Source organism: Myxocyprinus asiaticus, chromosome 42, assembly GCF_019703515.2.
Source record: "Myxocyprinus asiaticus isolate MX2 ecotype Aquarium Trade chromosome 42, UBuf_Myxa_2, whole genome shotgun sequence".
NCBI lineage: Eukaryota > Metazoa > Chordata > Actinopteri > Cypriniformes > Catostomidae > Myxocyprinus > Myxocyprinus asiaticus.
In genome coordinates, this window is record NC_059385.1 from 5,420,066 (window position 1) to 5,444,994 (window position 24,929).

At 35.7% G+C, this 24,929-nt stretch overlaps 1 protein-coding gene across 2 annotated transcripts in view; it reads left to right on the forward strand.

Moving 5' to 3' along the window:
* LOC127432570 (multiple C2 and transmembrane domain-containing protein 1-like) overlaps positions 1-24,929 on the forward strand; it is a 47,849-nt gene that overhangs the window by 11,435 nt on the left and 11,485 nt on the right. For both annotated transcript variants that reach the window (XM_051683813.1, XM_051683812.1), the window contains exons 2-13: positions 6,656-6,770; positions 6,998-7,140; positions 7,233-7,312; positions 7,534-7,657; positions 11,909-12,076; positions 12,564-12,694; positions 12,874-13,060; positions 14,038-14,131; positions 16,736-16,838; positions 18,268-18,370; positions 18,730-18,831; positions 18,984-19,058. In XM_051683813.1, the coding sequence (XP_051539773.1) occupies positions 6,656-6,770; positions 6,998-7,140; positions 7,233-7,312; positions 7,534-7,657; positions 11,909-12,076; positions 12,564-12,694; positions 12,874-13,060; positions 14,038-14,131; positions 16,736-16,838; positions 18,268-18,370; positions 18,730-18,831; positions 18,984-19,058 (1,425 nt within the window). The remainder of the gene's footprint in view (positions 1-6,655; positions 6,771-6,997; positions 7,141-7,232; positions 7,313-7,533; positions 7,658-11,908; positions 12,077-12,563; positions 12,695-12,873; positions 13,061-14,037; positions 14,132-16,735; positions 16,839-18,267; positions 18,371-18,729; positions 18,832-18,983; positions 19,059-24,929) is intronic.

Consider the following 24,929-nt stretch of genomic DNA (forward strand, 5'->3'; position numbering starts at 1 on the left):
TAATAACTTATTATCTTAATATTATCTTAATAACTAGATAATATGTCATCAAAACTACATCTTTTCTCGTAATAACGAGATAATATCTCATAAAAACTACATCTTTTCTCGTAATAACTTATTATCTTAATATTATCTTAATAACTAGATAATATGTCGTAAAAACGACATCTTTTCACGTTATAACATATCTTAATATTATCTTAATAACTAGATAATATGTCGTAAAAACAACATCTTTTCTCGTAATAACGAGGTAATATCTCATAAAAACGACATCTTTTCTCGTAATAACTTATTATCTTAATATTACCTTAATAACTAGATAATATGTCGTAAAAACTACATCTTTTCTCGTAATAACGAGATAATATCTCATAAAAACAACATCTTTTCTCGTAATAACTTATTATCTTAATATTATCTTAATAGCGAGATAATATGTCGTAAAAACTATATCTTTTCTCGTAATAACGAGATATCTCATAAAAACGTCATCTTTTCTCGTAAAAACTTATTATCTTAATAACTAGATAATATGTTGTAAAACTACATCTTTTCTCGTAATAACGAGATAATATCTCATAAAAACGTCATCTTTTCTTGTAATAACTTATTATCTTAATATTATCTTAATAACTAGATAATATGTCATAAAAACTACATCTTTTCTCGTAATAACGAGATAATGTCTCATAAAAACTACATCTTTTCTCGTAATAACGAAATAATATCTCATAAAAATGACATCTTTTCTCATAATAAAGAGTAAGTTATGTCATAAAAATGACATCTGTCATTTTAACGAGATGGTTTGAGCATCTGAGAATTAAATTAAGCTAAGAATCATTTTACATGTCTCAGCCCACCTGCTTATATGGCTACAGTGTAGGCCAGGAGCGCTATTTGTTATGAGAGCAAGATCTACATACACTATATACATAGTCGGTAGTGAAATCTGATGATTCTCGAGAATTCCTATACTTATACTACAGCAAAAAATAATTGTTTTTTTAAGCATTGTTTGAAGATCTCAAGTAGTTAATCAAGACAAGTCAACAATCTGTTGGTTTAAAGTCAGAATGAATAAATGAATTAAATGTAACATAAACTAGGATCTATTGGTCTTGATTGTTTACTTAGCCTTTATTTCATTTTTCAAGATTATTTTCACGTGCTTTTTTTGTGCTCTGTATTTATGTTTTGTTTTGTTTGATATTTCTGTAAAGTGACCTTGGGTTCTTGAAAGGTGTTATATAAATCAAACTTATTGTTATTATTATTACACTTTTAAAGCTACTAAATTTATGCAGCCAAGAGCAGTGAATGGTTTATTTGTTTTCTTGTTTTCTGATGAATATTAACGACATGCTTCTCAACAGCAGAAGATTTTCTGAACCGGGTTAATGTAAACTGCATGCCAAGATGTTTTTGTAGTATTCGCAAAAGTTACGACAACATAGTATTTGTTTTATATTTTTTATATTTATTTAGAATATTAAATATAGCTAATCAAATTACAATAATATTTGAAGAGACTTTAAAATAATCTGAGTTTTGCCAAATTAAACCTAAACCGGACTATCAAACAGTAATACAAATTGATCTTAAAAAAGCTATGATAGTGTAAAATCGTTAAAGTAGCTATTTTAATTAAAATAATGCAAGAATGCCATTGGTCAATTATAAAACAGATCATGTTGAAAATGATACTGCCTTGGTTTCCCAAAGCACATTATAGTAGCACTTAAATCTCTATGGCGCGTTTGTGGCCTCGACAAGAGCCCATTTCACACACATACAGCCTTTTCCAGAAAATGTACTAAATTTTTCAGATGTGAACAAATCTTTTCAGAAATACTGGTAAATTTTGCTCTGGCAATTTCCCTTCATGAAAAGTTGTATCGTAAATTTCTTGATGGTATGTGTGATGTGGTACAATTGCCAGTAAAGGCAACCCAACAATTTTCCAGTAGTTTACCTGGTTGCATGTGTGAACGGGGCTGTTGCAGGCAATTTTTATGCTTGTCAGTGTTTCTGCATTATTTTCATGTTAAGAGGACAATCTCCTGGACATCTTGGCAAAAGTTCCAGCACCTTTTGTTGAGCATTTAAACGAATAAAACTACAGAGACATTGTAATGACAATAATAATGTAAAATATTGGTTTTAGTGGACATTTTATTTGCAACTCAATAAAGTGTGAAATTAATAAATCTTTTCCATTCAAAACTGTTAAAGCTATTGTACATCAATGTTTCAATGAATTTGCTGAATCTAAATGAACTTAGTGTATTTTAGCCTATTTTTAAGTTTATTTGTAATTTTATTTTATTGAAGATTACTCTGTTTTCAATTTTATTATGAAATTAAAATGCATTAATCTAAAAGTTATGTTATTGTGTGAGATAATAATAATAATAAATTTAATTAAATTTAGCTCAACAAGCGAATCACAAAAGCCATTTTTTAATAGTTTAATTTCTCATTGTAACATATATATGGCTTAAACAGAGAAGAAAATAAAGATTAATAATTTCAAATAACTGTGCCATGGTTACCATACAAGAAATTATGTAGTTTTTATGACATTATTATCCCATTATTACAAGCAAAGATGTCATTTTTTAGGACATATTGTCTCGTTATTACAAGAAAATATGTAGTTTTTACGACATAATTGAGCGGAAAAAAATAAGTGCATGGCAGCATTGCACCACAATAGTTTTATGATCCAAGGGGGCGTTACTTAGTGTGGGCGTGTCATGAAGTGGGTGTTCCTTTTCCTCTTGCAGGATCAGGGGGTCAGGAATTGGCTGGTTAGCAGGTCCCTGTTAGCACCTGCTGGTAGATGCTGGAACTAAACCACCCGATGGCAATTAGCATGTTTCTCCATAGACAGCCATTCAAAAGTAGCCGAGTTTTATGATGAAATAAAAAAAAATCATTACATTATAGCACATCGTCATCTGGTGACGGATTGTTTTTGAAGGGCTCTTAAAAGCATGAAATTGATTTATATTTTTCCCTATCCATTCCCATTGACGAGTGATCAGTCACGTGGCGCCCGATCCCGGAACTGAGCGCCCATGAGCAAAGATGGCAGCCTCCATTTTGCAAGCTTTCTGGGAACCCTGCGCTAGCTGAGCACAGTCATAGAGATGAATGGGGATGCTAACAAATACGTCTCTCCAGGTATTTTATAGCTCCTTGTGCAGGATGCAGACTGATACTCTTGGCTGAAATCAATCTGTGCATACATAAATTCAAAGCACTAACCCTAGTGGCCGAAGCTGGAAGTGTTGTTGAATGTACTGGGCACAGATGAGCTCCGTGAGAAATGTCCACAGAGAGGCACCAAAAGCGAGTTCTATTTTTAGTTGTAGTCAATGGGAATACATATTTTATTAACTGTACACCTTAACCCAAACCCCAACTCTAAACCTAACTGTCAATGGAGTAAAAATTTATTCTGAGAGGGAAGAAGCAACCTCCGAATCACGCTTGTCAGTGATTATGCAAATGTAATTACTTTCAAGTTTCCGTGGCACCAGAACCCATGTCTCTGAGGCTGCTTGCGCAACACAGAAAAAGGTAAACATTTGAATTGATGCAAAGATGTCTGATGGGAGATAGCAGTTGTCAATAATGCACAGAATGGGGTTGATGTCAGCAACGTGTCAGGTTCACGAATACTATCATGCTGAAGCACAGTACTTCACCAACCAAAAATGACGATCATTTATGCTTATGCCGACTGTAGCGCCCCCTGTGGCATTTGCTTAAAATGCAACACGTTCTTGCAGTAAGTTAGAAACTGCATTCAGACGCAATTTGGAACACAATGGCGTGTGAAATCGAGCTTGTGTACTTGTGCGGAGTATTGAGCCTTATTCTCTGCACACAACAAACTACAGTACTGTAAGGTGTTATCCCAGAAATTGTACATTTAAATGATGGATAAAGTTAAATATTGTGTCTCTGGATGGATACCAGCTATTAGAACTTCCTTATTGTCATAAACACAATACCAGGATGTTTTTAGAGGAATCACTTATCCAACAATATTACCTTATATCACTATTATTTACAATCCTGTCGCTAATGGGATTCAACAGGATGTTAAACAGGCCCTAAAGGTGTTTGAAAGCATGCAGACGTCTGATACAGATCACTTGCTTTCAGCTGGAACTGCAAACAAATTTAGTGTGTGGCAGAAATGTGTTTGTTCTTATCTGCCTCTCAAGGGTGAAAAGATGAAGTAGAAATTTTAGTGTGTATCATTCACTTTTAGATACAGCAAGAGAGGAGCCCTTCATACAATGGCTGTGCCTTTATATGACACATATATGAGATATACGAGTACCTAAAATACTGAATGGGAAACTGTCCCTTTTATAAGTGTACTATCACTTTGGATAAAAGCATCAGCTAAATGACAAATTAGTCATTAGTTTTCCTCTTTTCAGTGACGGATGCTCTGTTTGTTTATCGTGTCCTGATCTCCTATACCGAGAATAGGTTCTGCTCATTAAAACTTTGTCAGTGAGAGGATTGCCTGTAATCAACACTTAAAATAAGTCCCCAATGAGATGACATATATACAGCAACCTCTCCGTAAGGTCCCCTTTTCAACTGGATTAAAACACTCAGCTGATTATGTGCTGCTCAATCATGTCATTTGAGTTAGTTAGTTAGATTAAACATTATAGAGAGCATTTTAGAGAGGTACTCCTATATGTACTGTAGAATCATGATAATTTTATTGACCAGTGTGGTGGAATTGAATAAAGAGGACACTTTTAAAGCTTTAAATGTTTCCCCCCTGAAATTAATTTCACATTCACATAAAAAGGCCTCTTGCACCAAAACAAGTCGGAATTTATTAAATGACTATTTAGCACCCTCTTTCTGTCCCTTACAAATAACAGGATGTTTTTGCTACTGCACCTTTAAAAGTTTTATGTGTTATTAAAAGAAAGCCTTGAATTATTAGACATGTCAGTTTGATTAATTGTGGGAAATATATACAGTAATATATTTAATATATACAGTATATAATTCTGTTGTACTCAGAGCACAAGAGAATCCAGGGATATCAAGATGCATTTTTCAAAGTTTCAAAGTAAAGATGCTGAAAAGTAGTGAGATGCAACACAACCAAAATGAGACACTGCAAAAGTGAATTAGGTCAACGATAGGGTTATGTTCAATGATATAGAAATGCTGTATTGTCTAAATGCTTTACTTGTCTGCTGCTACAATATACTGCATCTACCTGTATAGTACATGATGTAATGTATTTGAATTATCTGCATTTTTATATGTATTATATATTATTATATTCATAAATATTTAAATAGTTTTATAATAAATTATCTTTATTTGGGGGCCTTTCTCTATGTAAAATACTTTTACATCTTTTATTAATCTTAGTTCATATTAATTTCAGCATATACTAATGCATTTTAAAAATTAAAAGTTGTATATGTTAACATTAGTTAGCGCTCTATGAACAAACATGAACTAACAATGAACAATTGTATTTTTATTAACCAACATTAACAAAGATTAATAAATTCTATAAAAAATATATTGTTGATTGTTTGTTCATGATAACTAATGCATTAACTAATGATAACAAATGGAACCTTATTGTAAAGTGTTACCAGATCAGTTAATGCACTACGAATTAACAATGAATGAACAATTGTATTTTTATTAACTAACATTAACTAAGATTATTAAATGCTGTAAAAAGATATTCTGAGAGAGATTACTAGATTACTCAAGGTCAGTAATGTATTCTAAATACTTTGGATTACTTCTTCAGCACTGGTAGATTTTTTTCACTTGTTTTGACTATAAAAACTCTGTCAGTACAGTAAGACAAAATACACATGTTAAAAATACATTCTCTGAAAAACCTAAATATCTTATGCACTGTTGTTTCTAAAACAAGATTAATCTAGTTGATCTTGTTTTAAGGATTTTTCGATATTTTTACAGGAAAACAATACAAAAATTATTATCAAGAATACAGTTTTTGCCCTAATATCAAAGGTCTTACTAGAATTAAAGAAATTATGATCCAACGTGAATTTTCTTTATAAATAAAATGATCGTGTCTGGTAACGTGCATGTAAAATGGATAGAAATAGCATTTTAGCTTAGTGTAAAGCTGACAATTTACACAAGGTTTATTTCTATTTCTTCTGCTCCAGACTTACTTCAAACTTACTTCTCGGTCTGCTTGTATGAATGTAACACATCATAAGAAAATGTTTCACCGCTGCTCAAATGTAGTGGAATACCGTTACTTATATTTTGTATTTTAAATACGTAATCCCGTTACATGTATTCCGTTATTCCCCAACCCTGTTCATAGTTAGTTCATGATACCTGTGTATATAAAATAAATATATATACTGTATATAGACTGATAAAAACATTTGTTCCCTGACTATATGAAGTTGCTTTGCAGTCAACTCCTTTGTGCAAGTTAACTCCTGTGTGTACCATGTGTGAGCATTAATTTCTATGGATGTATTGTGTGTTTGTGTTTGGAGGAGGTGATATCTGAATATACAGTTTTGATCAATGAATACATACACAGACACGGACGCAGTTGTAACAATGTCTCTGCTTTCTATAGGGCATTAATGCAGTGGGTAATGGCAGCACACAACCATCACTACCCGTTTCAGCAATGTACCAGTTGGACATTATGCTAAAAAGAGGAAACAATTTAGCCATTCGAGACAGAGGTGGTAAGTTAACATGTCTAAAACTCCTCTGATATAAGGCACATTATTGTAAATAAAAATACATTTTTTGTGTGCACAGAGACATAGATGGAGCCTCACTGGAAAAATCATGTTTTACTTTTGTGCCAATAGTTTGTGTTTTGCTTTAAATTTTAATAAGTAGATATCAGGATAAAAAAAAACAATGTTCTGAAAAATGTACATGTGCAATTGTTTGTTTCTTGTTTTAGGGACAAGCGACCCTTATGTCAAATTCAAAATAGCTGGTAAAGAAGTTTTCCGTAGTAGGATCATCCCCAAGAACCTTAGCCCGGTTTGGGATGAACAAGTTTGCCTGATAGTGGACAATTTACAAGAACCTTTGTATATTAAGGTAAAAAAAAGAATTTACTCACCTGCTGTTAGTTTTAGCAGTAAAGAGTTAATCTGATGGTAAAAATGCTTGAGGTTTACATTCTATTGCAGGTGTTTGACTATGATTTTGGCCTTCAAGATGACTTTATGGGTTCAGCATACCTGCAACTTGATTCGCTGGAGCACCGGAGGTATTTACTTTATGTCTTTAAAATGTACACGTATGCAAAATGTACAGAAAAGAATAAAGCTCAAGATCGCAATTTAGATATTTTAGCTGATATCAATAGCTGATTAATTTTTTATTGTATTTTTTTTGTTACAGCTGATAATTGTTATGATTGCAAATAAGTAGATAACTAAAAAATCAGTAAAATCAGCTCATGTTTACCTGTGTCTGTCTCTTCTGTAGACCACTGGATGTTCTGTTAGACCTTCAAGACCCTCACTGCCCTGATCAGGACCTGGGCTCTCTGGAGCTGACGATCAGTCTGTTCCCCAGAGGTCTGGTAGACAGAGAGGCCCTCAGACAAGTGGTATGTGATGTCAGAGTGATGTTTTATGTGTCTTAAAGGTGTCACTTCACATGTTACATATGTACATCATCTCTAAAACATGTTAAGGAGGAAATCTGACAGCAAACTCTCAATATATATATACAGAAAGACTTCATATGACATGTTTTTATACCTCAAAAGTATTTCACAAAGTCCACCCATGGAAAATTATGTCTGGTGTTCAACCGATATGGGTTTTTTAAATGGCTTGATATCGATACCGATATCTAGCGAGCATGAACGGCACTGATAGCCGATATATATGCCGATATTGATAATACTATTTAACAACAGCAAATCAAATGTTCTAAAATACAACAAATACCTATTTTCAATATTTACTCAAATTCGCTTATAAAACAAAAACAAAACAAAATCTAATGGTAGATTTTGGAACCAACACAAGGGAAAGTTAACACTCATGTTAATCGGCCAGGTGATCACGGTTATAAGGCGATGCGATAATCGCAAAATAGCCAAATATCGGACAAATTATCGGCCTGGCTGATATATCGGTCTGCCACTAATTATGTCATGATATACTCAACCTTATGTTGCTTGAAAAATTATTTTTTTTCTATGTGGAACACAAAGGGAGATGAGGTTTGAACATGCATGAACAAGATTTGTAATTTTTATAGCTTGACAGCTGATATACTGTGGCCCGAAATGTATTTAGACACTTATTCCACACTCTACATGTATGCCATTGCATTAGATAACAAAATATGAAAGCAAGTGGCGTTTATTTTAAAGAAGGATAGCACAAGCACACTATTCAAGCATATCATGCTTAAAAAGAAAGCTCTGGGGGGCTTGTTAATACATATTATAGATACTGTATACTGTTCATAATGCAGGTATTTGGACTTATTCTAGTTGTCAAACATTAGTGAAATGTGTCTATAGGGAAATTTGAGGGGGACTGACTTCATATATTTACTAAAAATGACACCAGCTGGTTTAAAGTACACTCATTTTTCTTTTTTACTTTCTCTATCATCAGTTTTACTCAGTCCTGTGTTCATATTACTCAAAAATTCATGTAACCAAAGGAACTTAAATTATTACATTAAACTGAGTTGATTCAACTAAATTAGGGTCTTTTCAGCTTCACTTAATCCATGTGCATTGGGACAACATGAATATTGTTTGTTTGGTTAACTGACACTGGGCAGAGAATTTCTAGTTTCCAGCATGATTTGCATGGGACTCGATAGGGAGAGTAAATATTAAAAAGAAGTGTTCTTTTATGTGTCTTTGTACAAGAATATAAAGGTGGAGACTTGTTAGTGGTAAATGTTTTGTAATGTTGAGATTTAGAAGAATTTCTGTTATGTTGTAGTTTTGGGTGTTACCATCATGGTGAAGAGTCTAGCTTGAGCCGAGTTAGGACCAAAACATTTTGAATATTCTACATATTGCTTTATCCACTGAGCAACTGCTGTGCTAACCATAACATAGTGACCAAGTTGCACTCAGTAGTGCTTCCCACCAGCATGTATATATCATGCTAACATTTCCTGTCACTTGCTAGCATAGCATACCACTAAAAACTGTTTAATTTAAGTTATTTGGACATGTTACATTTTGTTGGCTTTACTTGATTCAGTTAGGTTCCCTCTACTTGAAGCATTTAAAGGTGCCGTAAGTGATTTTCTCTTGGAAAATGATGCAAAAATTGCTCCTATTCCCTTAAAGATATTAATGAAATAAGTGTCATGAGATATCTCACTGATCTCTGTGACAGCTGTAAACTATGTAAACAGCAATCAAATATGTGTACGCAGACATTTACGCTTTATACCTGTCAATCATTTTGCTCGTTCTCATAGTTTTGTATTTTAAGCGGATCATTGAGGCTATGATTCATAATGTTTGTCAGCTGAGGGCGATATTGTGCCACTGTTCAATTTGACAGCCACAGGAACAAACAATGCTGCTCTTTTGCTCTGTTTTGGTCTCAAAATTATCTTTGGAGGGCAGGGTTTTGGAATGAGGGGGCGTGGCTAATTTAACAGCTCAGTCATGTGAAAGCTTCAGAACGCTAAAATGGTAATTTTAATGAAAGAAAACTCATTTCAAACATGTGGAACCACTGTCCTTGATTGAAACAAGTTCAGCCGAAGAGTTATTTTTGAGTGTATGTAATAATTTGTTTGTACCGTAGATATTTGTTGTTGTTTGTTGTTATCCAGGGGCGGATCTACCACCAGCCACCCCAGTATAAGTATACAAATATATAAAATATAAATGTAAGATGTTGACATTGTGTAGGGGTTTATTCATGTTGAACTGCCTCAACTCTCACCGGATGCACAAATGACTACACAGACTGATCGTGTGATTAATTACTGTGGCAGCCAATCACATGGAAGTATATCAGTGGACAGTTGCGTGATAGGTTAAAGAAGCGACCAATGGCGTGATGGTTAACAGCAGCAGCCAGTCGCGTACTTGCTGCTGCAGTGCATGTGCAGTGTTTGGGTACTCGTGGGTTTAGGTTTTTTGAGCTTATTTCCTCAACCACAACAACAATATGACAATATGGACAAATACATGGAGAAAAAAAGAGGAAAGAGATTCATTTCTGCAGGGATTTTTTCCAAGTCTTCACTGAATGTGTATTCAATATATTGCCGTCAGTTGAGACATGTCCTCAGCACTTTCTGAAAGAGCTTTCGTCAGGTATGTGTATAATCCAGATGAAACATCTCCAGTTGTTGAGTAGTAGTTTCTATTTCATCTGATCTGTGCATGTTTTGACTGGCTATTGAATTTTATGGTAAATGTTCGTTGTGGCTGTTATCAGTGTTGTTTTGTGTCAGCAGTTTTTTCTGCAGCTCACGCTCTTTTCCAGGAAATAGAGAAGCATTGATGGCCTTCTCGGCCGTATTGTTTGTGTGTATGTAGAGCGTGTGTTTTGTCTTTATCTCCCTCTCTCTTAATCGCTCTCAGGTGTGGGGTAACCAGGTAAGCTGATTGTTAATGGGGAGCACCAGAGTATTTCATGGCTGGGTTGTGTGATGGGAGACGGGTGCCTGTGAGCTGTGCCATCTTGGTCACCGATGCTTTCGCATAGATTCCCAATGCTAGAGCGGAGTGTTTGTGGTTGTCGCTGTCTGAATTTTGGAGTTCGCTGTTTTTATACAAAACTGTCAATAAATGTGTCTGTATTTCCGCTACTCTCGTCTCCCCGCATCTTTTATTGCATTTTATTTTTAAAGTGTAACACCCATCTACTGATGCACAGATGTAGTCTTGGTTTATTACAATAAAAAGTTATATTTGGATGAATTAGAAACCAGAACCTCTAAAAACTAAAGGCAAAAAGTTACAACTAGATCAATCAGTCATGTTCTTAATCAAAGTACTGATCAGTGTATTCATCTACTGACTAACAAAATCCCAAGATTGATAGTGGCAGATGTAGAGATGAAATTACCATATTATGTGAACTATCTATATGAGTGCTTGTATCAGTCATTAAGAATGACTGTTTATCAAAATAGATGATTTAATAGAATCTCTTATTGTGCATAAAATAATTAATACTCATGAGTTTTGCAGCACTGCCACCCAAAGTACAGTTTACTAGAGTTTTTTATTTTTATTTAGACCTAACTTTGTGTTAATCATCGCTATCAAATGGATTATTCCAGCTGTAACAAAGGTGATACAGGACTTTATTAGCAGAATAACATTGGGTGTGCATGCACTCTCCATTCATGGGTACACTTAACAAAATAAAACAATTTGGCCTGCATAATGTGAAGTTTATTCCAGATTGCCAGTTTGAAGTCAAGCTAAGGAACATTTAGAATTTGTTGATGTGTTTAAAAGACAATGTCTTGGTACTCTGGAGATTACTATTATATATATATATATATATATATATATATATATATATATATATATTTATGTTGGACAATCAGTAGCAAAATGGTTACTATGTGTGGTTCCTGTGGAAATGCAGTTGTATTGCAAATTTCCCCTTGCCACCCCATGAAAAAATTTCTAGATCCGCCCCTGATGCAATGACATCCAGATGTTTTTAGATCTGACTGAAGTGTCCCAATACTTTTGGGGTTACTTTAAATCTCCTTTTGTGTTCCATGGAAAGAAAGAAACCATCAAGCTACATGAGGTTAAGTTAACAGGATGATGACAGAATAAAAAATTTTTGGTGAACTATCCCTTTAACATTCTATAATGTGTGTTTATGTACAGCAGCAACAGAATCTGCGGCTGTCTGACCTGCACAAGAAGTCTCAGCTCTGGAGGGGCATTGTGAGCATTCACCTCATCGAGGGTCGCGACCTCATCCCTATGGACCAGAACGGCCTCAGTGACCCGTATGTCAAATTCAAACTGGGCCATCAGAAGTACAGGAGCAAGGTGTGAATGACTGCTGTGACAACTCGACCAGTTAAAGACACCTGAAATCGACTGTCCTTGTTCTTATTATGCACAATTAATCAGTTATTCTGAAATAAAAGAAGTTTGTTTTCATAATCAAAGTGTAATAACTTTCTCTGCCTCTGAGGCAACGTTTTTGTCTGTTGAATTAATAACCGTTAATATCATAGTCCAACATCCATGATCTAAACAAAACATAATGGATAAAATGAAGTCCCACCCTACAATATATACAGCTGAATATGCTGTTTCATTAATAAACATATAATAATAAACGTTATTTTTGTATAGCGCCTTTAAAGGTAGCTTTTCAAGACGCTTTACATAAAAAGAACAAAATAAAAGAATGCAAAGATAAAGAAGAGACAAATCAAATGAACACTATATAAACACGCATATCAATATAAAAAAATGCAAAACAATACAGAATACAAAATACAAAAATGCTTTTCTCTGGTCTGAACAGACAATTCCCAAAACCCTGAACCCTCAGTGGAGAGAGCAGTTCGACCTGCATCTGTTTGATGAGGAGGGTGGTGTTCTGGAGATCTCCGTGTGGGACAGAGACTTGGGCAGGAGAGACGACTTCATCGGCCAGTGAGTCCAATCTCAGCTCTGATCCATCCTGATTTCAAATGCTAATTTTTGTGTTTGTATCAAACTATGTACATTTACATTTATGCATTATCCAAAGTGACTTAGAGTGTATGGAATCAAACCCATGACTTCAGCAGCACCTATTGAGATGCAGGCGTGTTGATTGTGGGGTGTTTCAGGTGTCAATTGGACCTGTCACAGCTGAGTAGAGAGAAGACTCATAGAGTGGAACTGGAGCTGGATGAGGATAAAGGTACAATAGTACTACTGGTGACCCTCACCGCCACAGCTGCTGTCCCCATCTCTGACCTGTCTGTCAATATACTGGACAACCCACATGAACGACGACAGATCCTAAAAAGATATGTAAGTTTGTGCCTGTGAACTGAGCAACTATGTTCCTGCCAAACGGTCTAAATCTCTGTAAAAAGCTCCATGTGGCCCCAACAATGTCAGAAATGACAAACATGTCGTAATTTTGTTGAAATTACTTAGTAAATATGATCAGTTTATTAATATAAATTCTAATTTAATTAAGGGTGTTACCTATAACTTCAAATTAGCATCAAATAATTTTGTGACACGTATTATGCTTAGAATAAAATATTAGAAAACACATCAGATGAAATTAATTATGAGGGCATTTTTTGCCCCACATTCTGAATTTTGTTGGCAAATTTGTCACATTCAGTAACTCAGTATTCATTTTACAGTAAAAAATGTACAATGTAGTTTTAATTGCCATTCTATCTGCTCATTCTATTTCTATAATGAGGCAATGCTTGCGGTTTGAATAAACTGATAGTGCGCAACTCTGCAGTACACTTGTATTACCAAAAGGGGGCGTCAGATGACCATTAACCAAGTCCAAAACAGCAGTAACATGTTCTCTCTCACAACTGAATAACAGTGGGAACTAAAGCTGTGAGTAACTCACTCTGAACAAAGACAGACAGAGAGAGAGAGAGAGACATCTCCCTTTGCTCAAAGCTGTCTCTCCACGCTATTCACTGTTTGCCATTGTCCTGTCACTGTCCCCCGGAGGGCCGGTCAGTGAACCGCTTACAGAAAGCCACCATCAAAGCACACTGACCTTCTTTCATAACAGCTGCATAATGAAGATGTATTTGTGAGAACCGCCACGTAATCTGGTGTGGCGACTCAATAGTTTTGTCTCAATGTCCACAGTAGAACGGCTTTGACGTGGACACAAAACTGCTCACAGACTCTGATGGGGGATTAGAGAAAGTTAGGGCTCAGATAAAGCTGTCACAAATGTATGGATGTATTATGGAGGCAGGTTAGGTGCTGTGGCTTTCTTATGTGTTTTTTGTCTTTTTCAGAGTCTTCTGAGGTCGCTCTTTAACATGAAGGATGTCGGAATCGTGCAGGTGAAAATCTTGCGGGCGGAGGGACTGATGGCAGCTGATGTTACAGGTAATGTATATAATATATATATATATATATATATATATATATATATATATATATATATATATAAATCTAATTTTAAAAAGTTTTAAATGCTACAAGTCTACTCAGGCTTCACAAAATTATAATGTGCAGTATAAAAGATGGATTGTAAAGATTGTTCAAAGGTATAGTTCACCCAAAAATGAAAATTCTGTCATTCACTTACTACGGAGCCCCTTAGAGGACAGGCAGGGAATTTATTTTCTGAAATAGTTTTGCATTCCCTCACAATACCTTTATCCATCCCTTATGAAAATTAACAATGGTGTTACTACAGTAACCATATTTGAACCATGAAACAGTATTTGTGGTAAAACGATAGTAATAATACAGGAAAATCAAAACTATGGTAATAACATTATTCTGCCAAAACAAACAAAAACATGGTTACAGTGTTACATGTACCATGATTTGTTTCCTGCCTTAAAAAAATAAAACAAATGAACCTTGAAAATTAACCATGGTTTCACCATAGTAAAACTGCAGTAACCATAACTGTAGTAACCTTTATATTTTATTTTATTTTTTGGGTAGAAACCATGTTTTTAAAAGCCATGGTACCACAAATTAACCATGGTTGTACTATAATAAACTGTAGTAATCTCGTTTTTTTGCAGAATAATGATATAGCCATAGTTGTTGTTTTCCAGAATTATTACTATGGTTTTACTACAAATATTAGGGTTAAAACATGGTTACTGTAGTAAAACCATGGAGACTGAGACTAACATACTTGGACTTAAAGGAAAATATCAAATGCTAAAAAGTGTAGAATATTGTAGCCTTTATGACACCCTCAAACATTTGAAATATGTATTTGGGCCTGTATTAATCTTTCAGTACAGATCAGTATTCACTTTCCCAAAGAGATTTTCTGAATGTTTTGTTGTCAGGAACAGTCATATCAGCCTGTCTCTCTAGTTTGATAGAAAGTTGAGAGTCTTAATTTCACTCCCACACTCTTATAAATTTGTGTATTTCTTGAGGTTTGCTGTTCTCTCAGGAGCGGCCCACCTCATGGCTTCTGATTTCACGCTTCTTCTAATAGCACACCATGGTGGACAGACAAAGCCTTTTAAAAAGCTTTTACACACACAAACACACACACACACACACACACACGTTGGTGCAGCTATCATTATGAGGACTCTCCATAGACATAATTATTTTTATACTGTACGAACTATTGATTCTATCTCGTACCCCTAACCCTAACCCTCACAAAAAATGTTCTGCATTTTTACATTTTCAAATTCAGTTTTCTCTGATTTGCACTCTCTAAAAAGACTGACCAGTGCTTCAAAGAAAAGACTGACGGCTGTAGAGGAAAGGAAACCCTTCAAACTCTGCTGCAATTTGTCAATCGAATCTTTACCACTTATACACATTTTCTACCCCCAATATTAAAATAGACTTTTTTCATATCTTCTACACAAAATGTGGGAAGCTTTGCAGACTGATTTAAATATGGTAAAATGTGCTAAACTGAGCTGAGAGCACTACAGTCTTATTAGTATAGTACTTACTGAAATTACTAAAAGCAGGTAGCAGGTCAGGAAGCAGATCTCTGTCCTATCAATTAAAGGAAAAAAAGCCCATAGAAATAATAATAATAATAATAATAATAATAATAATAATGGATGCTGGATGCTAATAGTCGCCACTAGTAACATTCACAGTACAATCACCATGCATTAATACATACTAAAAAAAATTGAATTTTTGTGTAAAATGTTGCGTTCTTGTGTTTCCCCCCAAAAACTTTCTACTTTGGTCATTTAAAGCCATTGTTTTTAAGGCAGAGGCTATTTGCACTAAGTGTAAATAGCAACAAAAAGCATCTTCTGTGCACTAAGTGCAAATAGTGTCATATGCTATTTGCACCCAATTAAATACTAACAGTCCCACAGACACCCTACACCAACCTCTACCCCTAAACCTAACCCTAACCTTAAATTAAACATGGCTACTATATTAACACAATGTTACTGTAGTAACACCATGGATAATTGCATTAAAACTATGGCTTATGCCAAAAAACATGGTTACTACAATATTACTATAGTGAAACCATGGTTAATTTGACCGGGATCAAACCTTTCTCTCAACTCCCCGACCAAATCACTGTGAGGAAATCATCTATTATATTCATTTTTATTTAATATTAAAAGTAGTCTTACAAGGAAATATTAAGAGTGGAGGCAGGAATCAGGATGGGAAAAAGTGGGACAAAGGCGGAATCTAACCTGGGTCATCCGCACAAGCGTTACTCCCTACGCCACTGCAGCGACACTATAGGGTGCAGTTTCTCTTCAATTTCTTTGTTTCCACCAGTCTATTGGAGTGCAAATAGCCGCATTGTGTGGCAGGTGCTATTTACACATTGTGCAAATAGTCACTGAGTTTTTTTTAAATAGCCATAATAATAAAAATGAATTAATACTAATCTGACACTGTGAAAATATATATATATATAAATGTAATAGTTACAAAGCTATTATTTTAAATTTAATAATTTTAATAAGGTATTTTCATTTAATATAATTGTATTATAATGTTGTGTTTCAGGAAAGAGTGACCCGTTCTGTGTAGCAGAACTCTGTAACGATCGACTGCAGACACACACAGTCTACAAGACACTGAACCCAGAGTGGAATAAAGTCTTCACCTTGTGAGTTTCTCTTATAATACTGTACACGTCCACTGGTGCTCCCAACAGATGACAAATTCAATTATTCACCACTAATGAAGTTGTTCTGTCACCTGGACTCAAACATGCTGAGTGGATTGAGTTCACGAAACCTAAACTCAAGTTGTAATTTGGCTTGATTGTGCAGTATGTTATATTAAAGGCAACATGAAAACTGTCTGTGGTATTACTGTGCATGATTCATCAGTGCATATTTTTCTAAAGAAAAAAACATGTTAGTTTTTATAACTTTCACCACTTATGCAATTACCAATAAACAGAAAAAGAGATGTGGTTTTCCTGTGTATTTGAACGTATTTGAGGTGTAATACATGACCATAGCATAAACGGTGCAGGAGTTAAATGCTTTGAGCACCACTAATAATATCATAGCCTAACATTTTACAATGCAATCAAATCCTGTTAGATTAAAAAAAAAGTACCTCCTAAATATTTTTCTGCTAAATAATCCATTACTTTTTTAATTATGCTGATTTAAAGAATGCCGTTTCTTGTTGTCTTTAAAGGGAGAACCCTTTAATGGGTTCACCCAAAAATGAAAATTCTCCTATCATTTACTCACCTTCATGCCATCACAGATGGGTATGACTTTCTTTCTTCTGCAGAACACAAATGAAGATTTTCATTAGAATATCCCAGCTCTGTAGGTCCTTACAATGCAAGTAAATGGTAATCAGACATTTGTAGCTCCAAAAATCACATAAAGGAAGCATAAAAGTAATCTATAAGACTCCAGTGGTTTAATCCATGTCTTCTGAATCGATCTTAATGGTTTTGGGTGAGAACAGACCAAAATATAACTCTTTTTTCGCTGCACATCTTGCCATTGCAGTCTGTAGGCACGATCATGATTTCAAGCTTGATTACACTTCCTAGCGCTTGACGCATGTACAGAGCACTAGATGGCGCTATAGGAAGTGTAATCGAGCTTGAGATCATGATCGCCAAGGAGACTGCTGTCAAGATTTGTAGTGAAAATGGAATTACATTTTGGTCTGTTCTCACCCAAAACTGATTGGATCACTTCTGAAGACATGGATTTAACTACTATAGTCGATGGATTACTTTTATGCTGCCTTTATGTGATATTTGGACCTTTAGAGTTCTGGCTACCATTCATTTGCATTGTAAGGACCTACAGAGCTGAAATATTTTTCTAAAAATCATCATTTGTGTTCTGCAGAAGAAAGAAAGTCATACACATCTGGAATGTTAAGAGGGTGAGTAAAGGATGAGAGAATTTTCATTTTTGGGTGAACTATCCCTTTAACATATTGGTTAATGCTATATGAGCTTAGAGCGAGTAATATTATTGTCTTTACATTTTGTCCTGCATATTTTGTTTACAGTTTCATTCTGAAAAACTCTCTCGCTCTTTTTTACTTTGCAGCAATGTGAAAGACATTCACTCTGTGCTGGAAGTCACCGTGTATGACGAGGACCGAGACCGCAGTGCAGATTTCTTGGGTAAAGTGGCCATCCCTTTATTAAACGTAAGCTCTTAATTTCACCTCATTGAGTTCCTCCGAATTTTCAGACCCACATAGTTTTAGCACTTGTATAAATGCGTTTTGAAGTAAATAGACTCGCCAAATGGCAAGATTGATTGCGGCAATTCTTTAAAAGCGCACACAGCTGTGCCTCCCGGTGGCTGGGTAGTGTCTCGATGACAGAGGGATGCTGGTAATGAGCAGGTACTTGTCAGAGTTGGAAGTGCTGGAAGGAGGGGAGGGGCGGTGGGGAATGTGCGGCTGGCTGTTTGATGCTGCCACTGGGAGATCAGGGGTCAGCCGAGCGGGGGGGTCCGTTGGGGCTTTGCCAGACAGCAGGCTGTCACGTCTTCTTCACACAGATTCGCAACAGCGAACAGAAGGCCTACGTCTTGAAAAACAAGGAGTTGACAGGGCCAACAAAAGGGGTCATCTTTCTCGAAGCAGACGTCATCTTCAACGCCGTAAGTGCATTGCGCCCAAAGCGCTGGTTGTTGTCTCTTTTGTTTCTGTGGTGTGTTATTTTTCACACCATGAAATATGCAATAATTACTGATGCATAGAGAACTGGAGCGCTAATTAAAACAAATCATACGTTTTGTGCATCTCCTTCAAGGTGAAAGCCAGTTTGCAGACGTTCGTTCCACCAGAACAGAAGTATATTGAAGAAGAGTCCAAAGTCTCTAAACAGGTAATATGAAATTCAACTTTTTTTAAAGGAATAGTTCAGCCTAAAAATAAAAATGTACGTACCATCATGTTGTTCCAAACCATATGCTGTTAGTTTTTCTGTGGTACACGAATTGAGTAATTTTCCTTGTTTTTTTTATGCAGCTCTTACAACAGTTCGTAGTGATCTGTGCGTCTTTTAAGCTCCGAAAAGTACAAATTAACACCAAAAAAGCACTATGAAAGTTGTCCATACGACTCATGCACTATATTCCAAGTCCTCTGAAGTCAATCGATAATTAAAATTTAAGTCATTATTTACTGAAAATCTTTGCTGAAGCTCGAGTCTAGCCCACATTTGCATCCAGAATTACTACTTATATGAGAACCAATGCTGTTTGCCATCAATTACTTTGACGTTTCATTTTTTTAAATCTATATGAAACTTTTTTGAGTGAATAAGATTTTTAGTAAATAACTATTTTAATTTCGCTCTCCAATCGCCTAGGGTGCTTCAGTTCATTCAGGAGAAAAAAGATGGGCATCTTCCATTGTATAAATTTGTATAAATTGTTTAATATAACATAATAAAAAACTTTTCTCCCAAATTGGAATGCCCAATTCCCACTACTTAGTAGGTCCTCATGGTGGCACGGTTACACAAACTCACCCTTATATAATAAAATATTTTAAATCTGGATTTGAGCTTTTATTAGTAAGATTTTTAATGAATATCAGTTATATTTTTCTCTTCACACAAAGCTATCACATGGATTCAGAAGACTAAAGGCTAATTTATACTTACTGGGTGAACAGGCTTCGTTTCGTTCGCCTAAGAATTATGACGAAGGTCACTGACGTTTTTGTTCTGCAAAGGTGTTCGTTCACGCCAAGGGCGTAGGTTTGTTTTGAAAGTTGGTATGGACATGTTGAAAGAAGGATAAAGTTAATATTTTTGGTATTAAGAAAATGCGAGAAAGTCAGTCTGGTAATATAGGCAAAATAACGTTTTTCAATAAGTCCCATTTCCTATTTCTCTGCCCTACCATATTAAATATTAGCCTTTTTTTTCTCTAAAGAATAAACAGGTTTACAACTGACCACTAGGGAAGCACAATATGGGAAAAATATTTGATATGCGATAAACTTGTTGGACAATGTGACCGCAATATTGAGAGACATGTAATTTTCCTTAAATGCATTTACACTCACAATTAAAATAATCTGAAATTGCATTTTCATTAATCGACCCCCTTACCTGGCACAGTCATTCAAATTCAAAGTCGTCTTCCTTAAGAGGGCGGTTACCGGCCGTATAAGCAGAATCTTCCATTGGGTTGCATGCAAAAATCAGGACGTTTTTTTTACTTAGACAGAAAACGTGTACACAGAAATTATGCTTGTTAAAATCTATTAATTTCAAGAATTGGATCTAAGATACAAAAGAAATCTGCCGGTGTAATCTCCAGAAAATTATTTGCAGTAAACACACACGACTGTGTGTGGTGCATCCTGAATAACGCTGAGAAAAATAACAGATGCCACTTGACAATGCCATTTATGCACTACTTTAGAAGAGGTTGGACAATAATTTACACATGAGTAACGATATTGAGAAACTTGAATTGTTGGTCGGGACATTTCCGATTTTCTGACGTGTCCCTACAATTCCTACCTAAATCTACACCTATGGTTCACGCACATGGTTGAAATTCTTGACCTAGGAGAACTTGGCTAGTCGAAGAGCTTTGATAACTAGTTGAAACTAATCGTGGGTGTGGTTTGGACGTGACGTTTTTTATTTATTTATTTTCCTCAATTAACTAATTTTAAAACGACATTGCGTGTAGATTAATAGCAGTTTTTGTTTTAGTTCATTTAAAAATTATGAGGAAATTAATTGATAACCGTCTGCGACATCACCCTCAGTGAAATCCCTCAACTACGCACCACGTGTATAAACACAGACTTTGTTCGCCTAGGATGCTTTAGTTCATTTAGGAGAAAAAAATTTGGTTTCTTTTTTCAAATTAGGCTTTATAATATTAAATATAATGTAGCGCTCTAGTTGTGGGGCTTAGTATCAAAACAGCTTTTGGGATTTGATTTGATTTGATTCACTGATATATATATATATAATATAGAACTGGATTGCTCATGACGTCATGACAGTGAAGCCACTGCTCCGCCATATTGCTATGCCCAAACATTCCAATGTCCCTAGTGACTTAATAGGAAATCATCTCATTTCAGTGAGTAAACATTAGTCATTCAATCACCGATTTTATATCTGAAATCTGCATGTACATCCCTACAACGCAAACGTCCTACATATGTAATTATTTATTTATTTAAAGTCGGGAATTTTTCCTGTTTCTTGAAAGCCCGAGCGAGTTATGTGTATCTATATAAACAGACTTCATCATACATATATATAACAAACTTTATCAGAGAACAGATCAGCTAAATGTAAACAAGTTCACTGAAACTGAGGTCATATACAAACAGACATTTTCAGACCTATTTATTGAGAACATCAAAGTGTTTGTTCAGAGTTACTTGTTTTATGTTTTCACCAAAAAGTGCCTTTTTCTCGTGGTCACTTGAATAAGAGCACGCTCTCTCTCTCCCTCTATCACACGCACAGCGGGCGCTGAGATTGAGGGAGACATGCAAAGCAAAGGTGGTTAAAATTGTACTGATACGCTAGGTTTAAATGGTAAACGAACACGTATTTATGACAAGTATCCATGTGTGACTACAGAGAGCACATCACTATAAAAACAGGCAAATCCCTGGCATTTAAGGCAATTTAGATATCTCGGTCTGACTTTTTTTTTAAGTCCCTTTCGGGGGTAAGAACGTATTGTTACCTTAAACAAGCAGATATTACAGCTTTTCCTACTTACATTACAACTTGTGGACAGTTTTGCCGTTTCCTTTGGTGATCGTTGTGCTGCACTGATAGACTGAACACCTGACATCGCGATCCGCGTATATCTTCTCCCTCGTAAGGAATATTATCCATAATGAGCAAATTAAACATTAAACCTGATTGTCACTAGAGGGTGAAATGCAACTGTCGTATCCGCAGGACGGAGATGGTGAAACGGGGTTGTTTTAGCCTGTCAGTCATTGACGCTCTATGGCAGTTTGGGCATACTAAGATGGCCGCTCGAACACTTCCGGTGGCTTCACCTCCTGCAGGCAGTTTACCGTTGCATCAGCGATCCGGTTCTATGTACAGCTGTGGCAGGGAGGAGGGCGGGGCCGGGTCGTGATGCTGCACACCTGGCCCCTAATCAGGATAATCAAGCCCTTGAGAGGGATAAAGGCCACCGGAGGCGGCAGTTCGAGAGAAAGAAAGTTACGGGCTAGTGTAACAAAGTTCAGTGGAAAGGAGGAGGCGAGAACCGGCTTGACAATATAAATGATCTTTTAATAAAACAAAAAGACACAAACATAAACACATGCAGGGCAGCTGCCCATAACTCTCTCTCTCTCTAACCGCCCCCTCCGGTCGCCTTTATCCCTCTCGAGGGCTTGATTAGCCTGATTAGCGGCTGGGTGTGCAGCATCACGACCTGGCCCCGCCCTCCTCCCTGCCACAACAGTATATATATCAGTGATTTGATTCCATTTTGATTCACTAGCTCTTGATTCGATTCTGATTCATTTGGGTATATTTCAGTTATAATGTCCAGTTTGCTTACATACGAATGAAATTCTATCAGCTAATGCTGTAATTTATACAGGGAACCTTCTAACATGATATATTAAAAAAATATTAATTTTAAAAATTAACAACAGGGCCCAAACTATTCAGTTTAATTGCTGTTTACCAGATATAATAATCAATACAACCACAACTGTAAGTACACTTTAAAGTAAAGGTAAAAGATCAATCTTGGGATTTTAAGAATCGATATGGGGATCATTCAAATGAAGATCCCGATTAATCAGAAAATCTATATTTTTACCCAGCCCTAATGAGTTGTGTGGACTAATTTAATGTTGCTTTTGTGGTGTTTGTAACTTTTTGAGCTTGACAGTTGTCATTGAATGGAAACGAGCTGAGTGAAGATTTTCTTCAACGATTCTCTTTTCGTGTTACGCGGTTTAAACAGCATATCGGTTTGGACCCACATGAGGGTGAGTAAATGACGATTGAATTTTCATTTTTTCCTGAACTATTCTTTCAATCCAACGGGCTCAAATCAAAGTCTAAATGTTTTGAAAACCACCCTAATGAGGGCCGACGGTCCCAGGGCCGCGCACAATAGACCGACGTGTTTGGAACAGGGGGCGCAAGCGTTGAATCGAAGCGTTTTCCCCCTTGCCCCGCCGCTCTAGGTGTTGAATAGAAATGTCAAGCGGGCCCTCATGAGAGGAGAGGGGCCACCCCAGAGGGCCCGGCAGCGGCTCTACGGTTGTGCCTGCTCATTGTGTTCTCTCTCAATGTGCCTGCGTGACAAAAGCGCTGAATTGGAGGGGCTGGGCTGAATCAGACGCTGTCACAAAGCTGTGCATTGAGCAGAACAGAACGATCCTTCAGTTCTTTGTACACGTCTCACTGAAGAGTTCAACCACAGATTCAGTCCGTATATCTAACCTCAGCTGTCAGTCACACCATCACATATGGAAATGATTACATTTGCTTGATATAATGATATATATATATATATATATATATATATATATATATATATATGCCATGATATATTTTGTGTGCTTTTTTGTTTGTGTTTTTGACAAGATTAGATTTAGATTCTGTATTTAAATTACATGAATGCCATGTTTTCTTTTGTTTGCCATTTCGTTTAAAAAATAACAATAATTATGTAACATTTAATTTAGTAATTTTATCCTTTTTTCTTTTATTGAGCTTCCCGAACATCCTGACACCACAACACTGTTTTAAAAGGGATAGTTTGCTCAAAAATGAAAATTTTCTCATCATTTACTCACCCTTATGCCATCCCAGATGTGTATGACTTTCTTTCTTCTGCAGAACACAAATTAAGATATTTAGAATAATATATAGAAAAGTCCTCACAATGCAAGTGAATGGGTGCCAAAAATGTTATACTCCAAAATCCACATAAAGGGAGCATAAAAGTAATCCATATCACTCCAGTGGTTAAATCCATTTGTTTAGACATGATATGATTGGTGTGGGTGAGAAATAGATCAATATTTAAGTCATTTTTTGTCATAAATTCTCCTCCCTGCCTATTAGGGGGCGATATGCAAGAAGGATGTGAATCACCAAAAACAGAAGAAGGAGAAAGTGAAAGTTAAAGTGGAAATTGACTGAGCAGGGAGGAGAATTTATAGTAAAAAAAAAAAGGACTTGAAATATTAATGACCCACATCTATCATATCGCTTCAGAATATATGTATTTAACCACTAGAGTCGTCTGGAGTACTTTTATTTTGCCCTTATGTGGATTTTGGAGCTTCAAAATTTTGGCACCCATTCACTTGCATTGTATGGACCTAAAGAGCTCAGAAATACTTCTAAAAATCTTCAATTGTGTTTAGCAGAAGAAAGAAAGTCATACACATCTGGGATTTCTTTAGGGTGAGTAAACGATGAGACAATTTTCATTTTTGGGTGAACTAACCCTTTAACCAATGACATGCATTTGGGGTAGAACTATCTATTTATATGACCAGTGGCAAACGGGGGTTCAGGTAACCTGTCTGACACATTAGGAAGACATTATTTTTGCAATGCCATTTGGTTCCGCAGAAATTATACAGTTCAACTTTAAAGTTTTGTAACTATTTTTTGTTTTGTTTGCTGAACTTAATATATTGTAGTTAATTTTCTTTAGTTTGGCATTAAAGGGATAGTTCATCCAAAAATAACGATTCTATTATAATTTAC